Source organism: Aulonocara stuartgranti (assembly GCF_965226115.1).
Source record: "Aulonocara stuartgranti genome assembly, chromosome: 11".
Classification (NCBI taxonomy): Eukaryota; Metazoa; Chordata; class Actinopteri; order Cichliformes; family Cichlidae; genus Aulonocara; species Aulonocara stuartgranti.
The window spans coordinates 13,822,608-13,838,752 of record NC_138947.1 but is presented as its reverse complement, the minus strand read 5'-3'; the positions used below and the strand labels follow the sequence as shown (position 1 = coordinate 13,838,752).

General features: G+C 41.4%; 1 protein-coding gene across 2 annotated transcripts; it reads left to right on the top strand.

Annotated features, from left to right (window-relative positions):
• The first annotated feature begins 4,717 nt into the window (after window positions 1-4,717).
• On the top strand, window positions 4,718-16,004 carry mboat7 (membrane bound O-acyltransferase domain containing 7). 2 transcript variants are annotated; one of them, XM_082551951.1, is made up of 9 exons: window positions 4,718-5,919; window positions 7,110-7,192; window positions 8,230-8,359; window positions 8,605-8,731; window positions 8,829-8,985; window positions 9,396-9,591; window positions 10,626-10,778; window positions 10,906-11,082; window positions 13,168-16,004. In XM_082551951.1, exons 2-9 carry the CDS (start codon window positions 7,117-7,119, stop codon window positions 13,577-13,579), a joined length of 1,428 nt encoding a protein of 475 aa, XP_082408077.1. In that variant the 5' UTR covers window positions 4,718-5,919; window positions 7,110-7,116; the 3' UTR covers window positions 13,580-16,004. The 2 variants fall into 2 exon arrangements, with proteins under 2 accessions (XP_082408077.1, XP_082408078.1); XM_082551952.1 differs by having other exon boundaries at window positions 4,719-5,919; window positions 7,113-7,192.
• Window positions 16,005-16,145: the final 141 nt, after the last annotated feature.

Genomic DNA, 16,145 nt, shown 5'->3' with positions numbered 1-16,145 from the left:
TGTTGTTCCTTCATGCTGGCATTACTAAATTTGGCTCATTGCTTACATATATTTATAAAAAGAAAATGTACAAGCTGTGATAACTGTTTCTGATAAAATGAAGAGTAGACTGATATATGAAATATTCCTTTATTGGGTGAGAAAATCAGACCATGTCATAACTGCTTTAAGTCATACAGAATAGATATCAGAGCCTTAAACAGGCTGGCTTCTGCTAAATGGGTCAAACTGGGCAGAAAGTAAACAAACACATAACATCCTTACAGAATATGATGTAACACTATAGATCAACTTAGCTCAGAATATATAAAGCATATAAACAATTACAGCAATATGATGCAACAAACACAGCAGTGCTACTGATCCAAAATACTCAAAGCTTCATAGAACTGAAACAAACATTTGTTTTTAGCTCCATTCTGCTGCTGATACATACTTTAGGTTTCTGAATATTACACTTGTTGCTGCCTTTCATAGTGTGTAACTTGAAGGCCCTGAGTACTTTCTCCCACACTGAAAACACTGGAATGATAAAATTATTTGAACATTACCTAATAAGACAGATTCAGGACAGACAATTAGTTATTTTAAACTTTTCTAGCAGTCCTTCACAAACAGGGAACAGTCTGTCTATTCTCTCCATCTGTCAGCTGCTGCTGGCTCTTCCTCCTCCTCTTCCTCACACACTGTTGAGTTTGTCCTGGTGGATCATCAGGGGTGCAAAGCCTCACAGATGATGTGCAGCAGTGGGTCCCTCAGTCTGTCCTCACTCTGGACACTTGCAGTCGTCACACATGGAAATCAAATGTGTGATAAGCTGCAGGATTCAAACACAAGTGTGACTTATAAACACATGTTCATATTTTTATTACACAATCAGAGAGAAAGAAACAGAGAGAGTGCAGGACAGACAGACAGGTGACAGTCTCAGGTGTATATACTGCTACAAAACAGCACAAAAGAAGGAGGATTTAGTGTTTGTGTTATTACGAAACAAGAGGAGTTCCCAGATGGTACAGTGGACACACATGTGTGACTCCTGTGATTAAAGCATCTTTCTTTCAGCTTAACGAGTGAACCTTCAGCTCGTTCAAACACACGTTAAAGTCCGTTTGGCTCGACACCACCGAACAGAGGCAGCAATATAACACAGCTAACATTAACAGTGCAGTGAATCCTGCTTGTGCTGTGATATTCAGGACTGCAAACCGAGCAGCATCACTGACTTTCAGCTTGTTGTGTTTGTGGATATATGACTGACTTTAATTATCCACAAAATCATCACAATCTCTGTAAGATTAAGGTCGACTATATATATTTTTTTAAAGTAAAGGCTTTAAAACCAAGTTAATTCTGAAAGTACAGACATGACTAATGTCACATAACTTTCCCGACATGTGGCCAACAATAATGGTTTAATGTTCTTCATTAAAAAAATATTTGCGCATAAATAAGTGATATAATATTCAGTACTTACTTCTGAAAGTTTACACTTCCTCCGCTCCGCTTCCACCGTTTTTTTTCGGCAAAATTATCCACACCACCACCGCACTATGAAGTCTGGGATATGTTGGGCCATGAAGGCTACACCGACCCATCCTTAAAATTCAGGGAAATTATGGACGCATTTGAGGGCCGCATTTCGAGCAGCCTTTGAATTGGGAAAGCCTTCTCTTGTCGCTGTGACGTAATCGGCCTTAAAATGCGGCCTTTAAGGCTGCAAACCCCAAATCCGGTCATTGGTACTTCCTGGCTTGTGTAGTTACTAGGTAACAAAAGCTCAACACTGCCCCTAGCGTCCTGGAGCACTTCCGTTGTGTTTTGGAATTTGCATGTGTTTTTGAGTTTGCAAGTGTTTTGGAATTTGTACATGTTTTGGATTTTGCAAGTGTTTTGGAATTTGTACGTGTTTTGGATTTTGCAAGTGTTTTGGAATTTGTACGTGTTTTGGAATTTGCATGTGTTTTTTAGTTTCAGAATCAGAATCAGAATACTTTATTGATCCCTGGGGGAAATTATTTTTTGTTACAGTGCTCCATTTTAAACCAACATTAAGACAAGACAGACAATACGCTAACTAAGAATAGTACAATATATACATATATATACATACATACATACATAAGTCACTCATAAATAAATAGTTGGAAAAGAAACATGTGTAGCTGTAGCAGCAAACAGTGTGTTAAGTGGATGCGTTGTACAGGGAGATGGCCACAGGCAGGAATGATTTCCTGTGTCGTTCAGTGGTGCTTTTCGGTAATCTCAGTCTCTCACTGAACGAGCTCCTGTGACTGACCAACATGTCATGGAGTGGGTGGGAGGTGTTATCCAACATTGTCTTTATCTTGGACAGCATCCGCCTCTCCGACACCACCTTGAGGGAGTCCAGCTCCATCCCCACAACATTGCTGGCCTTACGGATCAGTTTATTAAGTCTGTTGGCATCTGCGACCCTCAGCCTGCTCCCCCAGCATGCAACAGCATAGAGGATCGCACTGGCCACCACAGACTCATAGAAAATCCTCAGCATTTTCTGGCAGATGTTGAAGGACCTCAGTCGCCTCAAAAAATAGAGACGACTCTGGCCCTTCCTGTAAAGTGCTGTGGTGTTTTTAGCCCAGTCCAGTTTATTGTCAATGTGTACTCCAAGGTATTTATAGTCCTCCACAATGTCAACACTGACCCCCTGGATTGAAACAGGGGTCAAGTGTTTCCTGGTCTTCCTGAAGTCCACGATCAGTTCCTTGGTCTTTGCCACGTTGAGCTGCAGATGATTCTGCTCACACCACGTGACAAAGGAGTCGACCACAGCCCGGTACTCTGTCTCATCATCCCTGCTGATGCATCCAACCACCGCAGAGTCATCAGAAAACTTCTGAAGATGGCAGGTCTCTGTGCAGTGGCTGAAGTCTGTGGTGTAGAGGGTGAAGAGGAAGGGGGAGAGGACAGTCCCCTGTGGTGCCCCTGTGTTGCTAATCACCTTGTCAGACACACACTGTGGGAGACGTACATATTGTGGTCTTCCTGTCAGGTAATCAACAATCCAGGACACCAGAGAAGCATCCACCTGCATCGCTGCTAACTTATCACCCAGGAGGGTCGGCCTGATGGTGTTGAAAGCACTGGAAAAGTCAAAAAACATGACCCTCACAGTGCTCGCCGGCTGGTCCAGATGGGTGTAGACACGATTGAGCAGGTAGATGATGGCGTCCTCTGTTCCGAGACGAGGCTGATAAGCGAACTGAAGGGGATCCAGATGTGGTCTTACTATGGGTCGCAGCTGGTCCAGGATGAGCCTTTCCAGGGTCTTCATGATGTGGGAGGTCAGTGCCACGGGCCTGTAATCCTGGGGGCCACTGGGACGAGGCGTCTTTGGTACAGGGACGAGGCATGATGTCTTCCACATCACCGGGACCCTCTGCAGACTCAGACTCAGCATAAACAGTTTATGAAAGACTCCACACAGCTGGGGGGCACAGGCCTTGAGGACAAGGGGACTCACTCCGTCTGGTCCAGCAGACTTGCCTGAGTGAAGTCTCCTCATTTGCATCTCAACCTGGTATTGAGTGAAGGTGATGGGCGGGGGAGGGGTGTCAGGAATCTCACAGGAGGCAACATGTGAAGAGAGAGGCTGGCACAGTGGTGTGGCTCTGGATTCCAGGCTGACTACAGGTGAGGTTGTGGGGGTGGGAGCAGACACTGTGGTGTCGAATCTATTGAAAAACAGATTCAACTCGTCGGCTCTATTCTCACCTCCCTCAGCTCCCCTGCTGTTGGTTGGCCTGAATCCAGTGATGGTCTTCATGCCCCTCCACACCTCTCTCATGCTGTTCTGCTGGAGTTTCCACTCCAGCTTCCTCCTGTAATTGTCCTTAGCCTCTCTGATCTTGTCCTTTAGTAACACCTGGACCTTCCTCACCTCCTCTTTGTTGCCCCCTCTGAAAGCCCTCTTCTTGTTGTTGAGGAGGGCTTTGATGTCCTTAGTCACCCACGGCTTGTTATTTGTGTAACAATGAACAGTCTGAGCTGGAACAATGGAGTCGGTGCAGAAAGTTATGTAGTCTGTGATACACTCAGTAAGCCCATTGATGTCCTCGGCGTGAGGCTCACAGAGTGTTTCCCAGTCGGTCACCTCGAAACAGCCCTGTAGTTCCGCTATTGCCTCCTCTGACCACCTCCTAACAGTCCTGGTGGTCACAGGTTCCCTCCTCACAATTGGCACATAGCGGGGGGTGAGGTGAATCAGGTTATGATCTGACCTACCAAGTGGGGGGAGGGAGGAGGAGCTGTATGCATCCTTGACGTTAGCATACAGTAAGTCTAAAGTTTTCACTCCCCTGGTGGGACAGTCCACATATTGTTTGAATGTTGGTAGTGTATTGTCCAGTGATACATGGTTGAAGTCACCCGAGATCACAATAAAGGCACTCGGGTGCTGAGTCTGTAGCCGAGCTATGGCAGAGTGGATAGTGTCACATGCAGCTGTGGGGTTAGCAGAGGGGGGAACATAAACAGCCACCAAGATGACGTGAGAGAATTCCCTGGGTAAATAATACGGCCTGAGTCCAACAGCACACAGTTCAGTGTCCGGGCAACAAATCCTTTCTTTGATTGTTATGTTGGCAGTTTGCAAGTGTTTTGGATTTTGCAAGTGTTTTGGATTTTGCAAGTGTTTTGGAATTTGTACGTGTTTTGGATTTTGCAAGTGTTTTGGAATTTGTACGTGTTTTGGATTTTGCAAGTGTTTTGGAATTTGTACGTGTTTTGGAATTTGCATGTGTTTTGGAATTTGCATGTGTTTTGGAGTTTGTACATGCTTTGTCTCTAGGGGCCACCGTAAAGAAAATAATATTAAATACATTCTAACAACAGCTGATCAAGCTTAAACGTGATGCTGTTGTTTAACGCGACATCCGCTGGTTTCTTCTTTCTGGCGCAAAGTGGGCGATAAACAAACGAGAGAGAAAAGCCGATCAGCTGATCATTGATCAGTTTCATGATTGAAGTAGCAACAGGAGAGGGAGGGAGAGAGAATGAGAGAAGAAGAGGCAGCTGTGCACCGTAAAGACACAGAAAAACTCCAGCTTTGTGTCTTTTTCATTGTAGCTGAAGTCCGGGACAAACTGTATTCATATTCAGCTCAATACCAAATATTGAGTAATATTTTCTCTGAATACGAGACGATTCCGTTTTTCTCTACTAACTAACCTTGTGAATAAAATAAAAGTTCACTATCAGTAACTTCATAGCACCTACCCAGCTGTATAGAAACTCCGTCATGCTAGCTAGTACGCAGTATGAGTTATTGTAACTGAATGACACAAAGCTGTGGGTTTGTTTTTATTTTCAATATCGCACACACCGTACTACACTGCATACTGTAATTACTGTACTTTTAATTTCTGAAAAAAAATACTCTAAAGCTTCTTTTAATGTTTCAAAGTCTATTTGGACAATTTGGAAATGACAACCATTAACTGGGGTATAAAAATATGCATTTCAAGGTTCACGTCCATTGCTCGACAGTTTTCAGTAAAATACAGTGAGCCACAGCGTTAAATGCAGATAATATGGAAATGAATCGTTTTAGACTGACATCCAATCCGCACCCCTGCCGTTAAAGTGATAATGGTACAATCCGAGCGCTTGTTTAGCTCAGTTGTTGAAAAGGCTGACTGTAAAGGTGCAGGTTCGAGTCCCCAGTCGAGGCTGTTTATTCCCCGTCTTCTTCCATTTTCATTTCTGTCGCTAATAAAATAATATAATTTAAAATATAATTTAAAAAAAAATGGTATAATCTATCTCTGACGCATCGCTCGTCAACCAGGAAGTGAAAACTGATCCGGTGTTAAAGTGTGAATGGCTAGTTAGGTGTGTTACCAGTCTTCAAACGGACAGGTATCCCGCTGTATAAATGTAAGTAACAGTGTCTACTGCTCTAACGGTGTTCAATCCAATATGAAACATTAATGTGGACTGATAGTTTTGCTTTCTGTCTCCTTCCTGCCTGTTAACGGTTGTGGAGCCGTGGCTTAAACTCCTGTTACGTGGGTTTTATGCGTAATCTTGTGTTTTTAACCCAGTTTATTCAGTCAAGCAGCACCGCACACACAGTGCTGTTACTACTCACTACAACACTGCACCTATCTTGTTGAAGGTGTGCATACTGATGGTAACTGACAGCAGCCACGTTTTAACCCCGGAATATAATCGACAGTGGTTTCCACACTAATAAAAAGAGAAGTGTGCTCTTGCACAAGGGGCTCTTCTTGTCTTGTCACCGGAAGTTACCTTAACATGGATAATTTCTCCTTCACGTAGAGCAGATTTTCTTTGGTTTTTTTCTAACCATGTGAGGGGTGTTACAGACGACTCTGTGTTCTCACAAGGGTTCGCGGATGTGTACAGATGATGTTAAAATGGCTTTTTATCGTTATTATTATTTTAGACCCTAGTGTGTTCCTGTGCAGCACATTTGTGGAGAATATAAAAAGTATATAAAAAATGAAAAAGCTGGGATATAAAGATTCAGGCATTCAGGCTGGATAAGTGTGGGCTCAATGTTTGTAACTATTCATTTTTATTCAAATGGATAAACTATTACTGTGCTGAATTTCGATATAAACTATGGGAGACTAGAAGGGCTGTTAGGATTACATTTTGAGCTGACGCAAAGTATACCAGTGCATATGGCACCACAACCGCTGAAGTTCAAATTCAGCAAACCTAATAATTGCTGGCGAGATAATTTTGCACAAGTGATTTGTTGTTACTAAAATGCAGAAAATAAATCTGTCCTTCAAATGGTGTTTAGAGGAGGTTGTAGTATTTCTTGTGTACTTTAGGCTCCTTTCCTACACCTGCATCTACAGCTAAACAACACTTGTTTAGACTTCCTGTTGCTAGCCACTCTGGCCTCAGTGGTCTGTTTGTGTAATTCACTGCACTGTGGCGGCCCTTAGAAATATCCCTCACTCTCAGCACACAAACTTTATTTCTGAGTATTTGCATGGAGTGTTTCTCTCATGCTTTACTTTGCATGTGGGTTGCATTATAAAAGTCTGTGTGTGTGTGTGTGTGTGTGTGTGTGTGTGTGTGTGTGTCAGCAGAGCAATGTCTCCTGATGAGCTGGTGTACCTGGGAGTCCTTGCTGCTTCCATCCCTGTTGGATTCCTCTTCCGGTACCTCAGTGAGTATTTCGATCAAATTATGAACACATTCATACATAATTTATATATTTATTTTTATCTAATGCTGTTTGCTGGTGATTGTTATACTATGAGATGAAAAACTGACACAACCATAATTTACTATTTAAATGCAAAAGGGGAAAAAAAGTCTTATTTTGAGAGTTGTGATTATTCAAATAAGTCCAGATTGCATACACGATACTTGGTTAGTAAAGGGTTAAAACGGGACGAATTATGTTGATTTTCAGTGCTCTGTAAGTGCTCGGGGAAAAAATACTGGCACATCGGATCTTGATGAATAAAATCATGAAGCTAAAAATCTTCAGTGATGCACATTGTGCAATTCATTGGAAACAAAACAACATAACAACAGTTAGTGGGGGGGGGAGTCAGTCCTTTGAAGACTAGATTCAAAGTCACACCAAAAGTCCATGTTAACAAACAGCACTGAAGTTACAGCAGCACAGAAGTGTGTGACACTTTGTAACAGGAAATCGTATGCATTCAGCTGGTGCTGCAGAAAACATTTTAATGATTTTATTTTTGGTTGTATTCTGCTGCAGAGTCTGCTTTACACTGCTGGTGTGTGATCAGTTAAATTTGTAGACCGTTTATCAGCAAGGATATTGATCAATCAGTATAAGTTGAATAATAAAGTGAAGGGACTTTCACGTCTCCTGGAATCAATAAATGATGTTTGCCCCAAAGGCAATCTTTACCTTAGCTTGAATATGTGAAAGGACGACCACATATTCAGGATAAACACATGGAAATCACAAAAAATGCTCATGTTTATATTTTGCATGGCTTTCTCTTTAAAGGTTTTCACTAATTAACTGATGATTTTATTTTTATTTTCAATTTGCATAAAAAAAATTACATTTCTCCACCTTTTATCAACGGGGGCTGACAGCAGTGGGTGGGAATCAACAGACTTATATAACATTATATTTTTCCTGCTGTGACAGGCACTTTTCCTGCCCCACGGTAGACACTTGTAGGTGGCTTCCACTCTGCAATTTTTCTGTCACTTCAGGTCCACCTGTGAAGCAGGGTGCAGCTCTTCTTCTCGGCCTGTCCATCACTATCGCCACCTGCCACATCCACACACTCCACTCCCTGGTGACCGTGATCGGAACATGGATTATTATCAAGAGCAGTTGGAGGTGAGGAACGAACATCCATGCATTTCAGACTTATTTTACTTTGTATCACACAAACTGTTGTCTGTGAATTCACCTGTAAATTTCTCAAATATAGCAGCTGATCTAGAGTGTAGAAATGGTTAAAAAAATAAATAGAAATAAAAACCTGTAAGCTTTAATTTCAGCCAGAAAGTGAAGATCACAGCATGCAACAGGACTCCATGTACATGTAGTCTCACTCCTAACTATATATGTCTGTTTACAAGGCACGCCCCAGCGCTGAGCCTCAGCTGGACCTTTCTCTACCTCCTCTTCTTCCGCCTGGTCACTAAGTTTGGTCTGCCATCACCAACACCTTTCGCCAACGCCGTCCAGCTACTTCTCACGCTCAAGGTATGGAAAGTTAAAAACACTCAAGTGGAGAAATCAGTTTAAAATTATACTGCAGTGTATTTCAAATTCATGCATCCTTATCTTACTGTTTATGTAGATGGTGAGTCTGGCCAATGAGGTGCGCAGCTTCCACGTGGAGAAGAAGAAAGACGTGAGCTCCTTTGCAAAGTCCCCCGTCGTTGGCGGTCTGTTGCAGGAGCCTTCCATCTATGACATTTTGTCATATAGTTACTGTTATGTCGGTATAATGACGGGTAAATAACTTGTCTTAAATGTTCAGAAAAAAGGAAATTCTGATCTTACATGAACTGTTTTTAGCTGTAAATTGTAATTAAGTGTTGGTGTTCATTTGCTTTTGCATGAATTTTAACTGTTGTCTCTCTTTGTCTCGCTTTCTGCTACTTGTCCAATATTGTGAGTCCATGCTTTTTTTTTAGTATTATTTCTATTTCTAACAGTTTTCATAAATCTCTACTCTATTTTTGTTCTCTCACTTCCTTTTCCTACTCAACTGCACCCTGTGTTGTTTTTTTTTTTTTGAACCACACTGCCCTCTAATGTTCCTCTCTATACCTTGCATCATCCTGATTGCCCAATTTTTGTCTGTCACTGTCTTCTCAATCCTGCATTTATCCCTCTGTCTCATCTCTTCATGTCCTTAAAGGCCCTTTCTTCCGCTTCCAAACATACATTGACTGGGTGAGGCAGCCGAGCCCGCTGGCCCTCCCCGGTTTGACGCCATGCCTGCAGCGCTTGAAGCCGGTTCCTGTCTATGGCGCTCTGTTCCTGGCTGTCAACTCTGTCTTTCCGCTGGCCTACGTTCGTACCGAGGACTTCTTGGATCAAAACGTTTTCTATAGGTATTGTGACAAAGAATCAGCACAACAGCAATACGCTTTTGGAAATTAATAGGAGTTATAGATTAATTATATTTTGTCATATTATCACTGGAGAGTTGTTTAAGTTTTTTTTTATCAGTGATTAAAAGTAGACTAAAGTAAGACAACTGTAAACAAAGCAATTTTTAAAAAATTCTATTAGAAGAATTCATTAGAATGATTTTACTCAAAAATAACATTTATACTCAGTTGCCACTTTATTAGGTACATCTACAGTGTATCGTGAAGTCGTCATGTTCAAGACACCAGTTTCAGTTGATTTTAGCTTTTTGACGTGGTGGAAGCAGCCATCAGAAAATGGGTACACTGTTGTCATGAAGGGATACACATGGTCAGGAACAATACTCTGGTAGACGGTGATTTTTAAATGATGCTCTGTTGGTACTAAAGGGCCCAACGTGTGCCACACCATTACACCACCCCTGCCAGTCTGAAACCAGTGGCACCCAGTGTGGTCTTCCACTGCTGTAGCCCATCTGCTTCGAAGTTAAATGTGTTGTGTGTTTAGCGATGCCCTTGTGCATACCTTGCTTGTAACAATGGTTATTTGAGTTACTGTTGACTTCCTATCAGCTCAAATTGAATTGGCCATTTTCACACAGAGAACTGATGCTTGCTTGATATTTTCTCTTCTTCAGACCATTCTCTGTAAACTCTGGAGAAGGGTGTGTGGAGAAAATGCCAACAGATCAGAAGTTTGTGAAGTTTGTCCAAGAGTCACTTGGACCACTGTTCTTCCTCATTCTGATGCTCTGTTTGAACTTGAGCAGGTCGTCTTGATCATGTCTACGGGTTTAAATGCAATGAGTTGCCACCGTGTGATTGTCTGATTTGATATTAACAAGCAGCTGAACAGGTGTACTTAATAAAGTAACTGTATATATATCAAAATGTAATTAACTCTTCAGTAAAGGGCACTGAATAGATTTGTCACATCTTATTTGTTTCTTAGGACAAAGGTGCATGATACACTTTGTCTTTGCTTTCATCCTCAGGATGTTCTACATGGTAGCAATATTCTTCGTATTTAGAATGCGTTTCTATTCAGCGTGGTGCGGCGCTGAGGCTGGCTGTATCAGTGCTGGCCTGGGCTGCTATCCAGAAAAGGCTCTTTCTAAACCTGGAGGAGGACCTACTGTCGACTACAGGTACATAATCACAGGAATAGCAAGCATATAAAAAGAGGATGCATCTGTGTACATAAACGAATATTCTAAAAGTGTAGGGGTTTCATATTTTTGGTGTTAAATGCTGGTTTCTTTTCCTTCTCTCCAGTCCTGATCCCACCACGGAGGAGAAATATGACTTCAAAACCATCCAGAACATCGACTGTTACAACACTGACTTCTGTGTGAAGGTCCGACATGGCATGCGTTACTGGAATATGACAGTGCAGTGGTGGCTGCATCACTACATCTACCCCAACGCCCCCTTCAAAGCCTACACACTCAGGTATGTGAAGCAGGTTCTACTTATTCTACAGTAAGAGATCCCTGTGTGGTGTATATGGGACCTGTGCAATAAGTTCTAATGTTAGGAGGTACATGTGAGAGGTGGCAGCAGTCTTCTTTAATATTCTGTTTATATTCAGCAGGGATGCCAGTGAAGCTTCATATCTTATACAGAAGTAATAAGTCCTAAATGCAGTGCTGTTGTTGGCTAATAAACATTACAAGGCAACAGTAAAATTCCAAACTCAGTACGTGGGGAAAAACGTAACTACCTGGATTTAAATAAGCAAATAAGTAACAGCCATGCACTGAATAACTGCTTCAGGGTATTGAAACCTAACTGACGACATGAGTAGCTTCTCTCTCTCTCTCTTTTTTTTTTTTTTTTTTAAACAACCACATCAGAAGACATATCTCATGCTGTGTAAATGATATTATTCATTTACAGAGGTGTCAAATTATTGGCCGGCATCAAGCAAAGAAAACTACTAAGGAGATTACTGAAACTATTAAAAACTGTCCAACGCATTAGTGAAACCTGGAAGGAAAGTGGTGTCTCATCTTCCTCAAAGAGGAAATGTGGTCAGAAACCACTTAAACTTTTTACCCAAAAGCTTTACCCACTGAAAACTGACTAGGGGTAACCCTCAAAGCTCAACTGAGTCATAGGTCATATTTCAGACATGCTTATATAAAAAAATAGCTGGGTGTACAGATTAGTAAAATCCCAGAACCAGTTTTAACTGGTGCCAAAACACATGTTTATTTATATGCACTGAGGTGTCAAAACCTGTCAATAAGTGTGCTAGGGAGACTGTCAGATGTTGTCTTTATGGAGGAAAGAATAAAAAAAAAAAACACTTTTTTTTTCCTCTTTTCATTTATGAGTGAGGCTAATTGGGAAGGAAATGTTTAGTAAGGAGCATCCAAGATTGGATTCTGGGGCGATGGAAAAAGATCATGTGGTCCAAGTGCAGATTTAACCTGCTCCAGAGTGATGAAAGCATCGGGGTGAGGTGAATGAAGCGATGCACCTATCATGCCTATTATGTACTGTGCAACCCCGTGAGGGCAGTGTTATGATCTGGGGTTGCTTCAGTAAGCCAGATCTAGGCTCAGCAACATTAGGTGGCCAGAAACAATGAGGTCAGGTGACCTGATCAGGCTCAAATGTGAAAGAGTGTTTAAGGGAGCATGAGGCTTCATTTCCACTCATGGGAGTGAGTCTGAGTCTCTTATCATCAAAACAAGATGTTGGTGAAAAGTTGATGCAACTTTGTCTGGAAATCATAAATGTTATGACATCACGTACATGCATGAAAATATGAAAGCTAAACGTCGTCCAAAATATGATTGAGTGTCTCCCCCCCCCATTTTATTATTAATAACAAATGTCCCATCTTTTCTCTTACTATCTTCTTTCTTAACTGGCTTATGTTTCCAAGTGTCTCTGTCGCTGCCGCACATGCACATTTTTAAAAAAATGTGTCTCATTTGCACAATGATGAGACATAACAGAAAAGAAAAGCTTGACACTTCAGTTTGTAGCAAACATGACTCACTCAGTAGTGGATTCTTTTTATTTATTTATTTATTTAAATAGCCTCTTCTCAGCAAAGCGTTCTGTTCTCCGTGTGTGTGTGTGTGTGTGTGTGTGTGTGTGTGTGTGTGTGTGTGTGTGTGTGTGTGTGTGTGTGTGTGTGTCAAAAATAAACTACACTGCCTGCTACAAAGAGAGTACACAGTGTTCATTGTGATAAAAGAACATGTCAGCCAGTGCCACGACGCAGCTCACATGTTTTTGTGGAAGTTTATAGCACACAGAATCATGAATATTCTGATGCATATTAATAATGTGGGTAAAAAAAAAAAAAGCAGGTTTGTGTTTTGTTTTCTTACAAATACACTTACCGCAGACTTTAAATATCCCATTTATGTAAATGTGTGGGTCAAACCTTTTACAATTCTTCCTTTTTTGCACTTAAACCACCCTTATCCCGCCTCACGATCTTAACACCTCTAACAACTGAGGACAGAAACTCACCTCGTGTTTGGTGTGCCTCTCTCCTGTGTCTGTACCTCTCAGGGCTGGCTGGACCATGTTCATCAGTGCTTACTGGCACGGACTGCACCCTGGCTACTACCTCTCTTTCCTCACCATCCCCCTTTGCATCGCAGCAGAGTCTGCCATGGAGGCTTCTGTCCGAGCTAAACTGGGTCCACGTGGGCAGAACATCTTCGACTGGGTTCACTGGTTCTTGAAAATGAGGGCCTACGACTACATGTGCATGGGCTTCGTGTTGCTGAACGCCACTGACACCATCAACTACTGGATGTCGATCTACTTCATCATGCATGTCATTGCTGTTTGCTGTATACTAGTGGGCAGGGTCTTAAAGGGAGGGAAGAAGGAAGGGAGGAGAGGGGACAAAGAAGAGAAAAGAGAGGGCGAGAAGATAGATAATGATAAAAACAAAAGTGGAGAAAAAACAGACTGAAAGGAGGTGCAAGGAAATAAAAACTGGTTAGATCATTTTTGGGAGAGGAGGAGGAGGTTGCTGCAAGAGCAGAATTTCAAACGCTGGTTTCACCAACACTTATCTTCCTAACAAGAAAGCTCACACAGGTCCAAGAGAAAAGTTCAAATCTTGTTTAGTTAAAAAACAAAAATAAAAGTGCATTTCATATAAACATATTCATACAAATGCTGTGAACAGCGGAAGAGGAATCCTCGAGCGCCGTGAAGGCTTTTAGAGTGTGAGTGGCAGCTGGTCTGTAAACGGTTACAGTGCAGCAGATATCTTAACATTACTGAGGAATCTTTCACACGTGGATACAAACGCCTAAACTTCACAAACTCCTTCTGTTTCTCTTTTGATAAAGCCTGTTAGCAGTTTCAACATTATTTTTTGACATGAAATCAATCTGAGAAACCCTTTTTGCTGGCGTAGAACTCGACTTTGAAAGTGCAGGATCCCAGTAGTAGTATCATATAAGGAAAGCTACTTTTGGCTACTCCCTTATTCGTGAGAGGTCACCACAGCAGGTGTCTGATTGGTGTTTTGTTTTTTTTTATACCGGGTTGCCTTTCTGATGCAACCAAACCACAATTTGTACCATACATCCTTTGTTTTTCTTGTTCTTCAAAATATTGTACCAACAGGTGTATAGGATTGCAGTAGTGGTAGAGGTAGATTCTGGGTGGACTCCTTGCACTCCTCACTTACACAACCACCATCTATGAGTCCACGACCCTGGCTGGGACAGGTGTAAAGTAGGTCGTCTAGTATTAGAAATGTCTGGAGACTCGATCTCCAGCTCCTCCAGTCCACACGTTGACAAGATACTGAGCATAGATGCATCCATCTACGATTCCAGATCTAAACGTGAAATGCTTACAAGGTTACCTTTACCTCTTGCAGTTAAACCTATTACTATAAGAGCAACGAGTACCTCGGACACAGATGATTGACTAAATCTGTTTCTGTATGTAGCAAAACTAACGTAGGTAAATATTCATACTTACTAACTGTGTCTGTAAGACATGGGAGTGGTTTCAGTCCCCTTAGTATCCATATGTTGTTGTTATAAGTGTGTTACTGCAATTATCTTTCAAGTAAAATGTTGAAAATGTGTGGTTTTAAAAAGGAAAAAGAAAAAAAGACGGCCGTTTCCTCACCTGGAAGTGATGGATAATACCAGTGGTGCATGGGGTTTTTTTAAGTTAAGGGCACTAAAAGGAGCAAACACCCAGATTTCAGTGCTTGTATTCACATCTGAAAGATTCTTACCATTACCTGCTGCACTAGTAATCCACTCCTGTCACCTGTATGGTGGTCTTGATAGTATTTCATGAGGTATAAGCAGTCTTGAATTGTATTTCTAATCAAACGAGGTGCATGTCATGTTGAGATCCTGGCTACAGCCTATATTAGAATGATGAATGACTAGTTTTATGATGGAGATAACCTAATGAGTGTGTCATTAGTTCAGCTATTTTGGTCTGTTTGATAAGAATTGACCTTTTGTATTCCTGTTATATGTGTGTATATATATGTTATATACACACATGCACACACTGTATGTTCTGTTATTTTTGTATGCCAAACATTACTGTGTCCTAAATTTTAATCCTCTAAATTCCTTTTTTTTCTTTTATCTTTTTTGCATTAGTTCCCCTCACTGTTCTGCTTATAGATGTAAGCAGTTTAGATCATATCAGGAGCATCTCCACTGCATGCTGTTGTATCCAGGGAAAGGTGTGCCATGTAAATGATAACAATAGTCCGTTCACTGCCAAAATGTCTGTACTGCCATCGTGTAACATTCTGGGTAGGGACCAAACATTTAATGTGAAGACTTACAATTTTCTATAAGCTGCCAGTGTTTGTCATTGAAAACAGCACAGCTAGGATTGGGGGATATTGTCAATAAAGCTCCTAAAATAAATTCAGGAGCCAATCTCAGCTGACTGCAAGAGGTGGGGAACACCCTGAGCATGTCTCAACTGTTAATTCTCTTTAAGGCAGCGATGATGTTTTAGAGAGGCCATATTTTCATTTTTTGTGATACAAACATTTCTGTAACATTAATGTAAAACTGTTTGATCTCCTCAGTGCACTTCAGCAGAAAGTTAATACATGATGTTATTGAGTTATTGCCATTCCCTCACTGTTAGTTCGCACTGTATGGTCTTGAGGTTATTATTTGTGGGGGTTTTTTGTTTTTGCGCCGGCTGTAACGTTCCCTGATTTGTAACAGTGTTGAAAGTGCAATACATTTCAGCATTTCCTCTGTGAAGATTTAGTTTGTTATAAAGGTCATATTAAAGCCTCTGCAAAGCATTGGGACGCAGTGCTTTCTCTAGGTAAATGTTTGTTAACGACATCCTGTTATTAAAAACCTTTTGTTGCTTTTGTTGTACACAGCAGCGTGTTGTATTTCATTTCCTGGCATCCCTGTCCGCTGTTAAAATGCATTAATTTCCTCCCCTCTCCTGTAAAGTCAAAGACATTTATGATTTTAGCACTTCAAGACAAAATATCTGACATCCTTGTTTTCAGT

What these genes read in the sequence shown, in the direction of transcription:
- mboat7 (XM_082551951.1), top strand. Translation starts at nt 7,117, where the DNA reads ATGTCTCCTGATGAGCTGGTGTACCTGGGAGTCCTTGCTGCTTCCATC. An exon ending in ATTATCAAGAGCAGTTGGAG is followed by an intron (nt 8,360 to 8,604) that starts GTGAGGAACGAA and finishes TCTGTTTACAAG; the next exon opens with GCACGCCCCAGCGCTGAGCC. An exon ending in AGCTACTTCTCACGCTCAAG is followed by an intron (nt 8,732 to 8,828) that starts GTATGGAAAGTT and finishes CTGTTTATGTAG; the next exon opens with ATGGTGAGTCTGGCCAATGA.